Source organism: Gossypium hirsutum, chromosome A05 (genome assembly GCF_007990345.1).
Source record: "Gossypium hirsutum isolate 1008001.06 chromosome A05, Gossypium_hirsutum_v2.1, whole genome shotgun sequence".
NCBI classification, from domain to species: Eukaryota; Viridiplantae; Streptophyta; class Magnoliopsida; order Malvales; family Malvaceae; genus Gossypium; species Gossypium hirsutum.
In genome coordinates this window covers 12194741-12212673 of record NC_053428.1, presented here as the reverse complement: position 1 = coordinate 12212673, position 17933 = coordinate 12194741, and the positions used below count along the sequence as shown (strand labels likewise).

Below are 17933 nucleotides of genomic sequence, written 5' to 3'. Positions count from 1 at the left end.
AATAATATTCAAAATAAATATTTACCACTTTCAACTTAATTAAATATAAATTTATATTCCCTAATGTATGAAATTAACAATTAAGCTTAATTAAGGTAAAAAAACAATTAAGCTTAATTAAGTAAATTAAGATTAATTAAAACTAAAACATGATTAATTAAAATATAAACAAACTTTATGAAATATATTCAATTAAACAATGAAAAGATAATAAAATCTCAAATGTATGTTTGCTTCATTGAAAACAAATTTTTAAAAATATTTTTAAGAAATCTGCCAAATAATAAAAAATATTTTACACAGATTCATCTAAATACTGGAAAATATTAGTTTTACAAAAGAAATGAATTATTTTCTAGAAATTATTTTCCGAAAACTATTTTCAGTGAAATAAATAGAGCCTTAATCTCATAATAGGTTTTTATCATATTTTTTCTTTTTTATATAAACTCATATGCTCCCATATTGACAACAATATCAATACCAATTAAACTAATACTCAATCAATAAAAATAAAAATTTAAAAAAAAAACTATAACTCACACGCTATTAACAATAAATTACTGTCACATCATGACTCACACACCATAGTTTTATTTAAGCGAATAATTTTACTTCTCCATATGCAATGACAGTTCTCTATTTGTGAATATTAAATTTGAATGGTAGTTATATATACATATATGAGTTTTAATTTAAATATTTTTTTATAAATTTTTATGTTGAAATAATTTAATTTTATTTTGTAATTCTAATATATTTATATTTATAATTTTTTTAAAGAAAAATACCGTTAATATTTTAAAAACACAAAAACATTTAATTATTGCAATTCTAAATTAACTACGAAAAAAGTAAATTAAAAAAAATGCAATTAACAAGTTATGTGTCGAAAATTGACACAAGGATAGAATATAGAATCATAAAATTCAAATAACTTTAAATCGAGATATTACAACAATAACACATCAAATTCAAAACTAACCTAACATTGTATTCTTTAAAATATTAAAGCATTATTGGACTACTCATCCAAAACGAAAAAGAGAGACCCGTGTTAATGTGGGCCTCTTGCAGCAATATAAATATTTATTAATATTTCATTTTTAGAAATGTTGCTTATTGCCTTCTTCATTAATTTTTTGTTTAATGTATAAATTATACATAAAATTTGATTTTGTTTAGGTTTTGTAAATAATTAACACCATTATCGTTATAACTATTATTTTACATTTATATATTACATATACAAATAATTATACATATCTAATATGAAAATGAATTGATGTATTCATTTATTTTAATGTTATTGTTTATTAAAAATCAAAATTTTATATATACATTTAGACTAAAATTAAAATTTAATGTGCATAATTACATAAAATTAAAGTTGATATTCCCGCATTTTAATTGTTTAGTAATCTAATTAATATTTTATCAAATATTCCATTAAAATATAGAAAAAATTATAGTTGGCATAGCGAATATGCCAGCAAATAATAATTGCCCTGCAATTGAATAGAAACATTTAAATAATCAAAACCAATAAATTCACTATCATAATGATGGGCCACAATCCAACCAAACATTTAGACGCTTATTTTTGACAATTTTATTCATCAATTTCAATAATTAAAAAATATTAGCGTAAAATTTAGGGTTTGTTTGTGAAACACAAAATAATTGATTGAAAATATAATTATTAATTTTGTAGTTACAAAAAATTGTAATTCTTTAGGCGTATTTGGTTGACAATGTGTAACTATATCGTAATTATTTATGTCTTATTTTATAGTACAATTTACAATTATACAGTTATACAATTTATATATTTTTTAAAAAATATTAATTCACAAGCTATCTTTAATGTTTGTGTTTGGTACCATTCTCTCAACTGGTATTACATTTATGCCTCCATGATATAGTACAATAAAATCTTTTGTATTTGCATAATTAGCATTGACTTTATAATATTTGGGTTCACCGTCCAAATAATTCATAGTTTTAGTTATAAATATTTATATAAACTTAATTTGGATAAACACTAATGGTAAAACAAATTGGAGAAAGACTTATGCTAGATTATATTCTTTTTATAGTACGTAAACCAAGTAAAAAATAATATAAAATTTATATTATATAACTTTTATAAACAAGGTTTTATAAATTGTCTAATAAATTTTGTAACGCTTCTTACAAATAATATAATTTTTTCATAATTTTTTTCTATAAATAAGTAGTGGTAAAAAAGATACAATATTTTTTTTATGAATACGTATATTATTTTTACAATATAAAGCATAAACGTATAAATAAGTTATGTCTATACTTTTTTATCAGAAATTTCTGTAAATAAATATATTATAACATTTTTATAATATGTAAATTATTTTTATAATAATTTTTTTGGATATAACTTTAATTATTTTTAAGATTTAAATAATATAATTTTTCGTTATAATTTTATAAAATACACAAATTATTTTTGTAATATAATTTTTTTGAATTTATAACGTATGAATTTTTTTTATCATAACCATTTTGAACACCCATACATATTCATGCATACATTAAATGTAACGCCCCCTAAACCTATACCGTCATCGGAACAGGGTTACAAGACATTACCAGTCAGTACAGTCCAATTTCGGTCATTAATTAAAATAAATATTTACACACATCCTAGTTTTAAGATGTCGTCCCTTTAATGGGCCCTCGCGGTCCAATATGAACAGTAAATTCAATTCGGGAATAATTTAGAATCACTACGAATTTTTAGTAAATTTCAAAGTTCATACTACATACTATTGCCAACCATAATTTACTCATTTCATGAGTACATCTACAACCTAAATGACTCTCATAAAACATCCTAGGTACATGCCATTACCAATAATTAACACACTTTACCTTAATGAATTCGGGATCGAACTGGGATGCTGATTCAACGTTCTATCTTTACTAAACCTGCGCACGGAAACAAACCGTACGCTGAGTATGGTATACTCAGTGGTATTTCCATAATCCGAACACTTAATAATATAACAATTAAACTTAAAATCACAATAACAATTATAAGTATTCATTTATTTGTTTTATAGATAAATTTTCAATTACTTACCATATAAATTCTATACAAGTCATATAACAAACACAATAACATATTTGTTCAATTCTTTTCATTTACTTACCGTATAAATTCTATACAATATATTCACAATTCACTTGTTTTCACACTTTATTTCTTAACAATATACCATTTTAATTCATTCTAACATCAATCATCATCCATTTGAACTTCACTCATTTCATGAACCTTTTGGTTCATGTTTTCAATCTCATATCTCAATTTCAATTCTCAATTCAATTTCTCATTTCATTCCAATAGCTCAATCAATCAAATTCATTCGACTTATCTTTTCACTTATTTACCCCTATTAACAAGACTCGGACCTTGGCGGATACACGGATCCAACCAAACACACCAATATGGCACCCAGTGCCTCATCGGATAGTTCGAAGCAATATTTGACACCCAGTGTCTCATCGGCCTAGCCGAAGTAAAGTTGGTACCCAGTACCTCATCGAATCTATCCGAAGAAATATAGTGACACCCAGTGTCTTATCGACTCGAGGTCAAAGAATCCCTGAACACTTCCAATCCTATGGCATACCAACTATATCCGACTCAGCCCGATACTGTTAATAGGGTATTCAATTCACTTTCAATTTTTTCAATCAATACACATTTTAATTAATCACATAAATTCATAATTCAATACAATTCAATTCACTTTTCAATAACAAATATCCAAATATCACAAATCTCATATTTAAAATTTTCAAACAATTTATATTTCAATTCAATTCAAATAATCAATATATATTCAATATTCAATATATATATCTATATATATACGCCAATTCAATCAATATAAATTCAATAATTTCATCACATACTATATCAATCCATTTCATTTGCAAAACACAATAATTCTTACTTCAAAACACTTAATATACATATTAAGAAATAAATTCAACAATTAAGTATTAGGTTCGGATTATAGAAATACAAACCGTAATTTTCGAGCTAACTCCCTGTAATAGCCCGATTTTAGGCTTAGTCGGAACAGTGGTTTCGGGACCACAAATCCGACGAAAAAAAAAATGTAATGGCTTGAATTTTCAGAGGTGTCGGAACGGTGATTCGAGATCATTAAATTCGACAAATGGGTAGAAAATATTATTAATTTAGTAAGTATAAGTTAAATATGAAGTTAGGAAAATTTTTGAAATAGTGAATAGTGCACTAGAAATAAATATTAAAATAATTAGAATCGAAATGAGGTATCAAGACCTCGGGGATTTTAAACTGAGCCATAAATATTTTTATAAATATTTATGGAGTGTTAAAAAGTTAGTATTAAAGTTTCGTTAAGAAATTTTAAAGTTCCGATAATTAATTGAACAAAAAGGACTAAATTGTAACAAATGCAAAATTTCGGGAAATGATTAAATAGCTTAAATGATAAAAGGAAGAGGGCTTAAAAGGTAAATAGACCCAAGGTCTATTTGGGCTGGACGGCAGAGGCATGAAATCAGCAAGAAAGTAAGGAGAATTAAGGGCAAAATTGGAAAATTGCAAATTTTGCTTAATAAAGTTAGGACCCAAGTGGAATTATCCAGATTTCTCTTCATTTTTCTGAATTCTCATCAGCTAAAACACCATGGAAGGGCTTCTTCAAGCTGGTTCTTCATATTTTTATTACAAGTAAGTTCAATTCTTGACTATTTCTTGAAATTTTTGTATTTTTATGACTTTTACAACTAGGCCCACTTGTTAAATCCATTAGTTTTTGATTTTATGAAAGAAGTTGAAAGTTGATATGAATATGTGCTGGAAGTATATGATGATTTAGCATGAAATTAGAGCTTTAAATTGTTCATATGCTGATTTTATTGAAAGAATTGAATAGAAAGTGAATGTTTGGGACCTAATAGTAAAAGAGTTTGAAGATAGAGTTATATGTGGAAATTCTGAATTTCAATAGTTGTGTAACAACTTATAATGTCTAGTAAAGTACTAATTGAGAAAATTAGATTAATTGAGGGGTTAATTGAGAAAGGACCGAATTGTATAAACTGTGAAATTTGGGGCAAAATGGAAATCAACATTTTGCACTAAAGCAGTTTTGGACAGCAGCAGTAGTGTAACTTTGAAAAATCACCAAAAATTGTAGAGATTGAATTAGAGGATGAATAAAATATGAAACTAAAGCTTATTGAGTCTAGTTTCTTATAAAAGAAATGATGTGAGCAATGGAATTGTAAATCATGAGATATAATAGATTTTGTGAGACAAGGTCAGAATGAATTCGGGTTCCCCTGTTCTGACTTTGGAAAATCATTAAAAATTGTACAAAAATTATTATGAGTTATAGTTTATATGGTTAGAATCCTTAATGAGTCTATTTTTATAAGAAACAAGCTAAAACATCATCCGAATTCTGTACAATGAGATAATTAATTTTTAGTGAAGAGTGGTCGGAACTGTCAGACAGCGAAACAGGGGAAACTTTAAAGAATAAACTGTACTATTTGGCTGAACCAAAAATTATGAAAATTTTATGGTATGAAGATATGTGAGTCTAGTTTCAGGGAAAATTAACGGATAATTTGGAGCTCTGTAGCTCTAGATAAAAATAATTTAGTGACTCTGACTCGGATAAACAGCTTTGAATATACATGTTAGTGAATATTGAAATTATGGTTAATGTTGTTTAAGTGTGTTATACACATTAAGGATGTGGAATGGAGAGGAGGAGGAGGAAAATTGGGAAATATATGAATGATTCGTGTATAAATGGTCATATGTTTGATTATAACTCATAAACGATGAAATATGAATGATGCTTATTTTTGTGCATTATTGGTCATGGTTTAAGCTCATGTGTGAAAATAAAGTTTCATAGTATGTGTGTATGGTATATTCAGTATATGATTTGGCATGAAATAATACCATGAATGGTTTATGAATTAACACATGTTGGTAAGCCTGATATATGAATAAATGATCAAATTGAGCGGAACGCCGGATTTGAGTACTTCTGATCAAGTGACAAAGTGATAAGTGGTAGCTTTAGCTACACTTATCTGATCAAGTGACAAGTGGAAATTGATAAGTAATAGCTTCGGCTATACTTATCTGATCAAGTGACAAAGTGATAAGTGGTAGCTTTAGCTACACTTATCTGATCAAGTGACAAGTGGAAAGTGATAAGTAATAGCTTCGGCTATACTTATCTGATCAAGTGACAAAGTGCCCTATTCCGGTGTTGGATACGGGTAAGGGGTGTTACACTCCCGTTGACTTTGTCTTGTCCTTTCTTAGCCGAGATTTCTGGTACCACATTGACTACGAAATTAATACAATTCATAATCATTAATACATTACTAATTCATATCTTGAGTTATAGAATTCTAAATTAAGATCCGCTAATTTTTCCTGAAACTAGACTCACAAATCTTCTTACAATAAAAATTTCAGAATTTTTGGTTTAGCCATTAAGTACAGTTTATTCTTTAAATTCACCCCTATTCTGCTGTCTGACAGTTTCGTCCCTTCTTCACTAAAAATTAATTATCTCATAGTACAGAACTCGGATAACATTCTCGTTGATTTATAATGAAAATAGACTCATTATAGATTCTAAACATATAACTTTAAGCCTCTAATTATTTTTATTCAATTTTTGGTGATTTTCCAAAGTCAGAACAGGGGAACCCGAATTCATTCTGACATTGTCTCACAAAATTCATTATAACTCATAATTTACAATTCAATTGCTTATATCGTTTCTTCTATAAGAAACTAGACTCAATAATATTTAATTTCATATTTTATTCATCCTATAATTCAATTTCTACAATTTTTGGTGATTTTTCAAACTTAGACTACTGCTGCTGTCCAAAATAGTCTTAGTACAAAATGTTGATTTACTTTAATTTCAATTTAATTCTAACTAAATTCACTTACTTTTCTATCTTAATTCATACTTTATTTCTATTCAAATTTCATCCATACTCTCATTTAAATATTAAATTTCCAGCATACTTTCCTAATTTCAAAATTTCATCAATTTAGTCCCTACAACATAAAACTTATAACTTACTTCACAATTTGATCCTATTATCAATTCTAGCTTGAAATTTACTCAATTAAACCCTTAATTCACTATTTTATTCAACATGAACTATACTTGAAAATCTATAAACTCTCAAAATATCAACTTAATTTCATCAAAGTCTTGTTCCAAAGCTTCTAAAACATCAAAATTTAAGAAGAAATGACTTAATTGACTTACCAAATTAAACTTTGAGCCTTGAAACCCAAATTTTCCTTTTTCTTTTTCTTTTTCTTTCTTTCTTTCTCCCCTGTTTCTTCTCTGTTTCGTTTGCTTTCATTCTGTTTCTTATGTTTCTTTACTTATTTATATAATATAATATATAATATAATATACTATAATATAATAATAATTTAATATATATATTTTAACACATAAAAAATTTCAGATTTTTATGTTTATGCCGCCTCACTTAGGATAAATGACATAATTGCCATTTTGGTCCTCTTCATTTTCTTTTATTCTACAATTCAACTTTCATCTTTTATTCAATTTAGTCATTTTTCCTAATTACTCTTAATTAAACTAAATTTACTTAATTAAATTCTAATTAACCACTCAATTGACTTCGTAAATATTTTTAATAAATATTTACGAATCCATTTTTCAGAAACGGAGACCCGAAAATACACTTTTTCGGTAACGGTAAAATTCGGGTCGTTACATTAAATTTTTTATAATTTGTATTAAAATAACTTTTTAAAATTGACTCTAGTGTAATTGCTTGCGTGATTATTTCAATTCTCACATCCCCTAAAATTTGGAAGGTGTAATTGAGACATTTCAATTACACAAAATTCAGTGAAACCTACTAATTACAATAGCTAATCAAACATAAATTATTATGTAATTACAAACAATTATACTTAAATTTAATTATTAGATGAATTTACAAACACTATCTTACCTAAATTAAGGCATTTATTACAATCAAATATAATATGTTTTTGCTTGTCAAGCTTAGCAAATTTGATTTATTTTTCAATTGAATATAATATTTTTACTAATGTATGATTGGAATAACGATTCAAATTATTAATATATCTTTTAATTTATCTCTAAACTTCAAATTTTTAATTAATTATATAGATAATAATTTATTTGGTTCTCTAATTTTATTAAAAAAATTATTTCAGCATTTTATTTAATCATTCGTCTCTTTTAATCGTTAAACTTGCATTAGTTTTATCAAATCACTCTAAAATAGATAGAAAATGTTAACATTTTATAACTTTACTTATATGACAAACTTGTGGGTTGCCACGTGGATGAGATATAAGCATTTAATTAATTTTTAAAATTTTTAAAATTAAAATTAAAAATAAATATATATTATAAAAAAAAATTTTAATAGTTTTAAATTTAAAAAAGATTAATTAAATGTCAACATGTCATTTACACAACAATACATGTGTATGCCATGTAAATAAAAAAATATATAAGTTTAAAGACTAAAAAAATTAAATTAAAAACTAAAATAATTTTTTTTATAAATTTATAGTGCAAAAAATTATTATACCTATTATATTTACTTAAAGGAGAACATTACTGCCTAAGTTCGTTCGACTGTGCTACCTTAACTAATACCATCCGATAAGTTTAAATTTTAAAAATAAGTTTTAGAGTTAAAACTGAATTATTATATTAAAACTATAGAATTTATATAACCAGCTAAATCGTGACAAAAAAAATAAAAGTAATTAAAACATATCAATTTGAAAAATAAAATCACAATACTAAAAAATGTTGAAATTTACTTTTAAACGAATTATTATTATGTGAATTTCTTTTTTATAAATTTATAATATTTGACGCAATAAAAATATCAGAATATGGTTAAATAAATTATTTAAAATAAACTTAAATTACCATGAAAAAAACACGTCATAAATTAAAATATAAAATAACATAATATTAACAAGTTTGTTCATATCTTCTACAGAAATTAAAAAATCTCATTTCTTTTTACAGTTCAATTTATTTTCATTAAATAATTTTAAATTTAAAATTAAAATTTAAATAATTAATAAATCAATTTAGATTTGGAAGAATAAGGTATTAATCCATAGTGATAAAGATAGATATGGGCTGATTGGTCAAATGAGAGGGGCAAATACGGTTGGTTTTTTTTTCCTTGTAAAACTGACGCTCACCAAATCCGAATAATTGACAAAGGCAGCCAGCATGGTGGCGACAGGCATGGCAATCAGTCTTTGCCAAATTAACCAATCCAAAACTTACACTATTGCTAAACACAAAAAGCTAGATGATTAACGCGGTCCGTTTAATTTTGTTTGGCCCAAATTATATCATGAGATAAAATATTGTGGGTCAAAATAAATTGAAACCACTCGTATAAGCAAACATTAAATATGGTATTGCTTTGTCAATTTGCAATTGGCTTCCTCATTTTAATCTTCTTTACCAGATTTTTATGCTGCAAAATATCTACATTCAAAAGTGCAGATTAGGAATATGACCATATAATTAACTTACCTGTGCTGTTTATTTACCAGAATTAGGAATTAATTAATCAAAATATTTAACTTTTCATTTGCAAATTTCAAAACTAAAGGATGAGTCAAGACAAAATATTAAACAGTTCATACTTTACAAAACTAAAAATATTTATTTCCTTTACTGATAATTTCAAATATTTTTTTTATATTTTGATAAATATAATTATATATAGCTTTGGTTTTAATTCTTATATCAATTTATTTTTGATAAATACACTTATTATGATACAATATATAAATTTAAAATGAGATTATGTTAATAATTTGTGAAAATTTAACTAAAATAAAAAATTATATATAAAAAAGTATTAAACAAATTTAATGTTCATCTGAGTTAAGTAAAAAATTATGTGTAGTTTATGATTTATATAGTGGGATAAAATTATAAAAAGTCAAAAAGGATGAAATTTACAACAGTAATATATTTTTGCCCGACATTTTCATTACTTACATTCTACAAAAGTGATTTTTTTATATTAAAAAAATGAAACATTTTTTTTTCCAAAATTTAGAAGCGAGTTAAAAATCAATAAGAACTCTCCATTCTATGGAAACGAACACGATCCCTGAGAATTCCATTATATAAAGCAATCCTGTTAGGCGGCATTTCATTTCTGCAAAATCTATCAACTTCTGCTGACCTTGCACCTGCTGCTTCCGCCATTATCTTCTTTCGTTGTTCTTTCCTATACTCTTCTCCATTCCCATTTGTTTCCTTCACATTCTCAGCGAACTGCACTTTCTTCTTCTTTTTATCCCTTTTCTTCCCCTCTGACAAAATCCACCACCCATCAATAACAAAAATATGTCATAATTAACAAAAAAAAGGAGAGTGCACATATATATATATATCTAAAGAGACCCCATCAGTGTATACCTGAAGAGATGCAAGGACGAAGAGTTTGCTTAGGAGGAGGCAAAGCCTTTTGCCTCGAAAAAGTAAGGAAAATCACAGTGCTGGAGACAACCATAGCAGTAGCTAACACCAGACCACTTTGTGAACATATTCCTGAAGACATAGTGGCACCACCACCCACCAAACTGTCACTAAGAAACCACCAAAGAAAGTTGCAGATAAAGCTGTACAACTATAAGGAGAGTAGATTTCACCAAAAAAAACTCTAAGTAGGTAAGACGTGTAGGGAAATTTTAAAATTTTAAAATAAGGTGGATAATTTAGTTTCTATATATAGATTGAAAAAATAAAATTGGGGGGGGGTTATTTTTGAGGGGAAAAAGAAAGTTGAAATGAAGAATGTGAGGATATTTGAGATCTTAAAGAAAGAAAGAATGAAGAAATAGGCGTGAGAATCTGGAATTCTCTGGCGTTTTTCTTATGGAGGTCGGTGTGGGATTTGGCATTTTATAAAATAAGTACACCACACGGAGAAGGCAAAATGGAAGGGAGGAGGAACTTTTGGAGGACATGGGACAACACTGTGTTCATGGACTTTTAGAACACTGAGTCAATGGTTTTTTAAATTAAAAATATTTTATTGAGAATATCATATAATTAATTGTATTTTTAACAAAAATACATAATTTAACTCAGTAAATGAAATCATATATATCATTAATTCATCGAATTTTCTTTGTGTTGAATATTTTCACAGAACAAAAAGCATGCAAGTATCGATAATTGCTACATATGATGAAAGGCTCTGTTTCTGACAATCATTTATCATTGATATAGTGTTAGTTTAGCAACTGAGAATCTCTAGCTTGCTGAATAAACTGATTTAACTGCAAATTAAAATGCTATTTAATTAAACAAAAACAAAAACAAAATAAACCAAAATTTTTGTAATTGATAGAAAAAAGAAAAGGGCATACATCTGTTTTCGTGACATAGAAACCATAAATTTTAGAAATCTATGTGATTTTTCGACAAGTCACAAATCTTTGCCCAACAAAAATCAGTATGTGGATAAAATGTAATGATGAGAGAGATCAAATGATGGAGGCACGGAAGATGGGAGAACGCACCAGTTGGGCATAGCAGCAGAGCACCATGTGTCCAAACAATCATGTGAAATCAAGACCAGGCTCGTATACTATTTTGACACTCTTACACGCGTCCCTTCATTTTTCTGCAATTCAGTCTTACTCTCTTTAGGTTAACTGGCATTTTCTCTCCGAAAACGAAATAATAAGTTTTTACTTTTCAAAAATAATTAGACTTAAAATTCCAACTCAACGGATTTTATTCGATTCTATGTAAATTGAAAATTCTTTTGGTTAAAAATAGACAATTTTCATTTATTACGACATTATCCTTTTTTTCCTGAAATTCAGATTGATTTGTTTGGTTCCACGTGTTTACTGCTTGTGGAAACAACCAAATTTCAATTTGTTATACATAAAAGGACGTGAAAAATCAAAAACAACTATTTACGTTTCACAAGGTACTTGTGAATTCGCCCAATGGCGAGTAGACATTTGTCATTATGTTTTCAATTCTCTATTAAAATAAAATTGATTTTGCAAAGCAAGTAATAAATCATCATTTTCAAGTCTTTTTCAATTGGTCCTTGATTTCTTAAAGGTACTAAAATCATCATCTTCTAATAAATATATACACATTCCAATGGGGTAAAGTTGGAGTTTTGTGATTTTCTCATGCGGATTTTTAATTTGAATTTATTATAGTTTAAGTCTGTGAATCTAATTTAGATTTATTTTAATTATAATATATTATTTATTATTGTACTAGTAACATAGAAATATAATTATATATCAATACCTCATCTATTTAAATATTTTTTATGAAATTTTAATTAAAAATGATTGTGTTTAAGAGTAATAAATTAATATTAAAATATTTTAACTAAACCCTACAAAAAATATTTATAAGATTTTAAATTATTGAGAGATTACACTTCAATATTTTATAAATAATTTTCTTTTATTCATCTTCAATTTTAAGATCTTATATAATTGTAAATTAAGTCTTGATACCTTTAAATCGAAATTCTATAAAAAATTAAAGCATTATTGAGAGAAATTTTATAAATTGAATCATCATATTCACTTAACTTACACTAATTTAATTTAACTAACTCAAACAAACATGAATTTTATAGATATAACTTCAACCTAAGCGTGCAAAAAACCTTGGACAAAAAATTACACATAACAAATAGAATTATTGTTGCGATTCCAAGTCATGATGTTTGGGGTGAACGCCCAATGCTACTGCACCAATGGCTGAGGTTAAAAAAATTGAAAACTTGATTGTAAAGATGGCCGACCGACAATTTGTTAAACTTAATGTTAATAGTAAACCTGGTGATTTACTCTTCATGTATAAAATATTATCATATTCTATGGATGTTCCAACATGTCACAAATGGATTTATCGGTACTGTCCTTCCAAAAACTGCCAAAGAGAGAAAAAGCACATCTATTAATGCTATTGCTAAGTAGGATCTCATGGATATTTCCGATGGATTTGAGAAAGATGTGATGTAGACGTTTTATATATACAAATAATACAACGAATGAGAGGGAAAACATTTGCAGCAGCAGCATCGCAGAATATGCATATTCTGCAGTGTAGGTAGAATATTCTGGTTTTGCAATGGACAGCATCAAATAATATTCTACCTCGTAATCTTCATTGCTCCAAGCTTCCAGCCAAAGTAATGCCTTTCTAAAGACATTTTATATACAAATCCATGTATGCATGCATATCCGCTTTGGCTCTTCACCCGTCATTGGAACATTGAGTAGAGATGAAACACGGAAAAAAACATCGAGCGGAGGTAGCAAAAAGCTTGCCTGAGTGGCGAGACTTGTTTATGTCTTACAAGCATTAAAGAGGGAAGTGAAACTGATAAACCCCATTCGTTTTAATTCAAATGGAAAGAAAAGGTCAAGATCATGGCCAACTGAAGACATGGGTTTGCCCTGTTACTCGCCAGGGAACTGGATAAGATCAATACCTTTTACATCGACAAAGAGGAAGATTACATAATCGGATTCAAGGTATCATATTGATTCTTTCAGCCTCTCTTTCCATACAATTAAATCAAAACTTTGTTTCTTTTTTTTTGTGCGTGTGTGTGGAATTGTGAAACAAGTACATTTTGGCTTGAAAGAAATTACTTGGTTTTGCGCGTTTCATCTCAGGAGCTGGAAATCAGGGCTGAAAACGTGAACGGTAATGAAGAAATGTTGGAATTGCAGAAAGAAATTTGGGTTTTCATTCAGAGATGGTGATGCTGCTACATTACAGTGTCATTAACTTTGCAGGTAGATATACATATTTACATACCCTTTTTAGTCATGTTGATTGGAATTGTAAATCATAGGTAATCAGTAGCAGGGATTTTATTCCAGAAAAGTGTAATTGAAGACAAAATGAAAATTATATATCACCATCGATTAAGAGAGCTGAAATAGTAGTAGGCAGAATTAATTGTAACCTAGAAAATAAACATGGTTTAAACAGGGTTGATGAAGATCGTGAAGAAGCACAAGAAGCGGACGGGTGCCTATACTTCAGTTTACTCATTCTACATGCCAAGAGTTCTTCAACAGCCATTCTTCTCTACCGATTTGCTTACAATCTTATCAAAGGATGTGAAGAAATACTTGACCGTCTCTCTCCCCCCAATCATCCCTAACGGCCAATCTCTTTCAACACAAGCAAGAAAAATTCCATATGACAGATTATAGATTCCATTTGAAGAGCATGAACCAACTGTTATGATGTAATACTATCCAATGTAAATAGGACATGGGAAACAACAGCACAGATTGAAATGCTATGGATGCTATTAAACGAACAAAGACAAGGGAAATGCCCAATGTAATATTGGTTCACCAGGGTGTCTTTTAATGACCAAATTGGTTCTATTTCTATGCAGTGACATCTGAGTAAATATTTGATAGATATGGTGAGCTTTTCTTACAAGACTAAATACTGAGAAAAAAAAAAGTAAAACATGGATTTATAGGGATAAAAGATGTAGAAATTTCTGAAACCCTGTATTTTCTTGGGTAGATGAAAAGCAGAAACATGTGCACATGAATGAGATGGGAAAACATTTGTCATCCTCTCCTTTGGACCTTTGTTAATTAGTAAGCCCTTTTCAACATAGTTGGTAGATTCGGTTATTTTAAATAATTTTGTATATCTTCTTGACACAATAAAAATATAAGTATGCAGATAATGCCAAGATAATATGGGACAATGAAAAGGGACATTAATTTGGATCAAACTTAGAACAGTACAATGTTGTGATATTTCTCTTTTGCCTTTCACCCAAAAGACTCAACTACCCTTTCTTTTTACTAGAAAGCTCGACTTGTATTTACATTCAATATTTGGTTAAAATGTGCTGTTAGTCCCTGTAATTGTATAAATTTTAGATTTGATCCTTTTACTTTAAAAGTTAAAATTCAATCCTCCTACTTTTTAAATTTAAAAATTTTAGTCTAATCATTATCTTAGTTGGTAGTTTCTGTCAAAATTTGTCTATTTTATATATTTAATTTATGTCATATGAGAACAACCTAGTCAATTTGCAAATTGACAAATTTTGATAGAAATACTTATGTTTTTAATGAATGGACTGATATTTTTAATAAAAAATTAGGAGGACTTAAAATTTAAAATTTTGAGGGTAAGGACTAAATATCAATTTTTTTCAAAGTACAGGGACTAACAGCATATTTTAATCTAAATATATAATTTTTGGTCAATCATTTAGATTATATATCCGGTGGGAGTTTGTTACCCAGATAGATGCTAGTTTTTCTCCTCTTCACAGAAAATAGCGACTTCGAAGATGATGAGAGCAGTGATCTATTTGCTCCCCTTGACTTTCATCTTCTTCACCATAGCTGATGGTAAGCGCATCCTTCCACTGCTTCAGCCTCAGCCTCTTGAATCCTTCAAGGTCAATGCAACCCAGGTATGATTATGATCCGATTAGATTGATCTCTTCCTTCTGCTTCTCTTCCAACTCATTCCACTAATATGTAGCATTTCCCAAGTGATTAATATCCATACATGCCTTGAAAACATCTTCGATTATGAGATTGCTTTGGTGAGAGTTTCTTTGAGCAAATCTTGCTGGGAAACTTCAGTGTTACAGATTCCCCTGTTCATGAAATTTCCAGGAAGTGAATGAGGGAAAGACAAATATAGTGTCAGTTTTTATGGGTTGTTTCATTTAACTTCTAAAACATACTGTTTTACATCGTTCCTTTGATAGAATGTGGGGAGCTGCACTTACACAGTATCAATAAGGACAAGCTGTTCTTCAACTACCTACACAAGAGATCAGATCAGTCTTGCATTTGGCGATGCTTATGGGAATCAGTATGTTTTAATTGCCTTATTGGACCATCACATTTCACTATTAATGCTTTTCAGTGATCAATGAATTGGTAAAGGGGGCCATTTTCTTAAAACAGAGTATTGTTTGATTGAATAGGTGTATGCACCAGGCTGGATGATCCATACTCGAGAACATTTGAAAGCTGTTCAACTGATACATTTCAAATAAAGGGTCTTGCACATACCAGATTGCTATCTTACCTCTACAGAGTGATATGATGGTGAGCCAGAGAGCGTGACTGTGTACGGATATTATACCAAAGCTGCCACATTTAATTACAATGTCTTTATTCCTAATGGGGTTTGGTATGGCTTTGATTTCTGTTATGGAAGGGGTTCCGCATCTGCATGAACAATGTAGCAAATTGTTGGGGGGGGGTTCAGTTTGTGAATCTTTATTCAGGGATTTGGAGAAATAAGCTTCTTGTTTTAACATTTTGGGTAATAATGAGTAATGACTTGTTTTGTCTGAGAAAAAAGGCCGTGAAAGATGCGCGGTGATGGCATTTATGTGGTGAGTGCTGAATGACATTGCTTCAAGTGCTTACGCCTGTGGTGGGGCAAATCCCTCTTTAAGACTAAAATGATAAAATGAGATGGCAAATACATAGAAGAATGTTAACTGTCATTCATTCATATAAAATACAAGTTGTATGAACTAGAATTTTTTTTCGGTGGTTCAGTTTGTGAATCTAGTGTTTTTGATTTATTGGAGCTTTATTCAGGGATTTGGAGAATAAGTTTCTTGTTTTAACATTATTTGGTAGTAATGAGTAATGACTTGTTTTGTCTGAGAAAAAAGGCCGTGAAAAGATGCAGCGGTGATTGGCATTTATGTGGAGTGCTGAATGATGATATTATTGCTTCAAGTTCTTATAGCCTGTAGTGGGGGCAAAATTCCTCTTTAAGACTAAAATGGTGATAAATTGAGATGGCAAATACAATAGGAAGTCTATACTGTGCTTACATTTCATTTCATACTGAAATACCAATTGATAGTGAAGTGTGACAGGGCGCACTTATTGGTATACCAACATATAAACAAATAAATTATATTCAAAAAAAAAAATTGTTAGGCTTTACTTTAAAAAATATTACTCATAAAATACATGGTACAAATAATGATGTAAGATTTCAATATATTTTCAGCAAGTAGAAAGCATACTTATGAGTCAAAGATAAAAAGAATACTTATGAGATATTTCTACATTCAACTAAATTGTGCCACTCAAACTCTTAATCTTATATCATTAGGACATCGCTTATATTCTATAAGGGTTATAAAATATTTGCAATCCGGGTAGCAGAGATTTAAATTTGAAATGGAATCATTTAGAAAAATTAATCACTTAATTTTTGATAAAAATATTATGAAGATTTTTAATTATTGAGTAATAGAATTCTTTGAAAGCATTCATTAACTCTTGTGCTTTTGCCTTTTATTGAGTTGCTTTCAGTTTGCATTGGTGTCTTAGAGAGATTTTGTGAGAAACTCAATTTCGGGAGTTAGGCTAACTTGGGTGTACTTGAAGCAAATAAATCACTTAAGGCCGCACAGATTATGAGACTAAAGATCTAGTGCCCGTGACAATAAAAGGTGGATTGTAATTTTTTTCCTTACTCAAAAGAGGGCAATTAGCCCTTATACGTTAGAGAACATGTGCAAATTAACCATTCTTTTAAAAATTTTGATCCATATGTGCAGTTAAATGATGATTTAGCTTTTTCACTTTTTTATGTAAGTGATTTAGAAATAAATGATGAGTACCATAGAGCTTCAATATTAGGAATTAGTTTACATTTTACTCGCTCTAATTAAAAAATGACAAATCAGATACTAACACATGATGTTGCCACAACTCATATAAATCATGACAATAT

General features: G+C 28.5%; 1 protein-coding gene, 1 long non-coding RNA gene and 1 other non-coding gene across 3 annotated transcripts; 2 read left to right on the top strand and 1 right to left on the bottom strand.

The window, feature by feature from the left end:
* Window positions 1–10105: 10105 nt before the first annotated feature.
* Window positions 10106–11097, bottom strand: LOC121229348 (uncharacterized). Its single transcript, XM_041113431.1, has 2 exons — window positions 10581–11097; window positions 10106–10474 (listed from the first exon to the last, which is right to left on the bottom strand). The coding sequence occupies exons 1-2, from the start codon at window positions 10720–10722 to the stop codon at window positions 10230–10232; spliced, it is 387 nt and encodes a 128-aa protein (XP_040969365.1). The 5' UTR covers window positions 10723–11097; the 3' UTR covers window positions 10106–10229.
* Window positions 11098–13584: 2487 nt separating this feature from the next.
* Window positions 13585–14573, top strand: LOC121229347 (uncharacterized). The gene is made up of 3 exons (XR_005927077.1): window positions 13585–13690; window positions 13835–13957; window positions 14157–14573. It is a non-coding gene; the product is annotated as an uncharacterized lncRNA (long non-coding RNA).
* An 846-nt stretch (window positions 14574–15419) lies between these two features.
* LOC107940948 (embryo-specific protein ATS3A) lies at window positions 15420–16524 on the top strand. The gene is made up of 3 exons (XR_005927076.1): window positions 15420–15624; window positions 15928–16034; window positions 16130–16524. It is a non-coding gene; the product is annotated as an embryo-specific protein ATS3A (transcript).
* Window positions 16525–17933: the final 1409 nt, after the last annotated feature.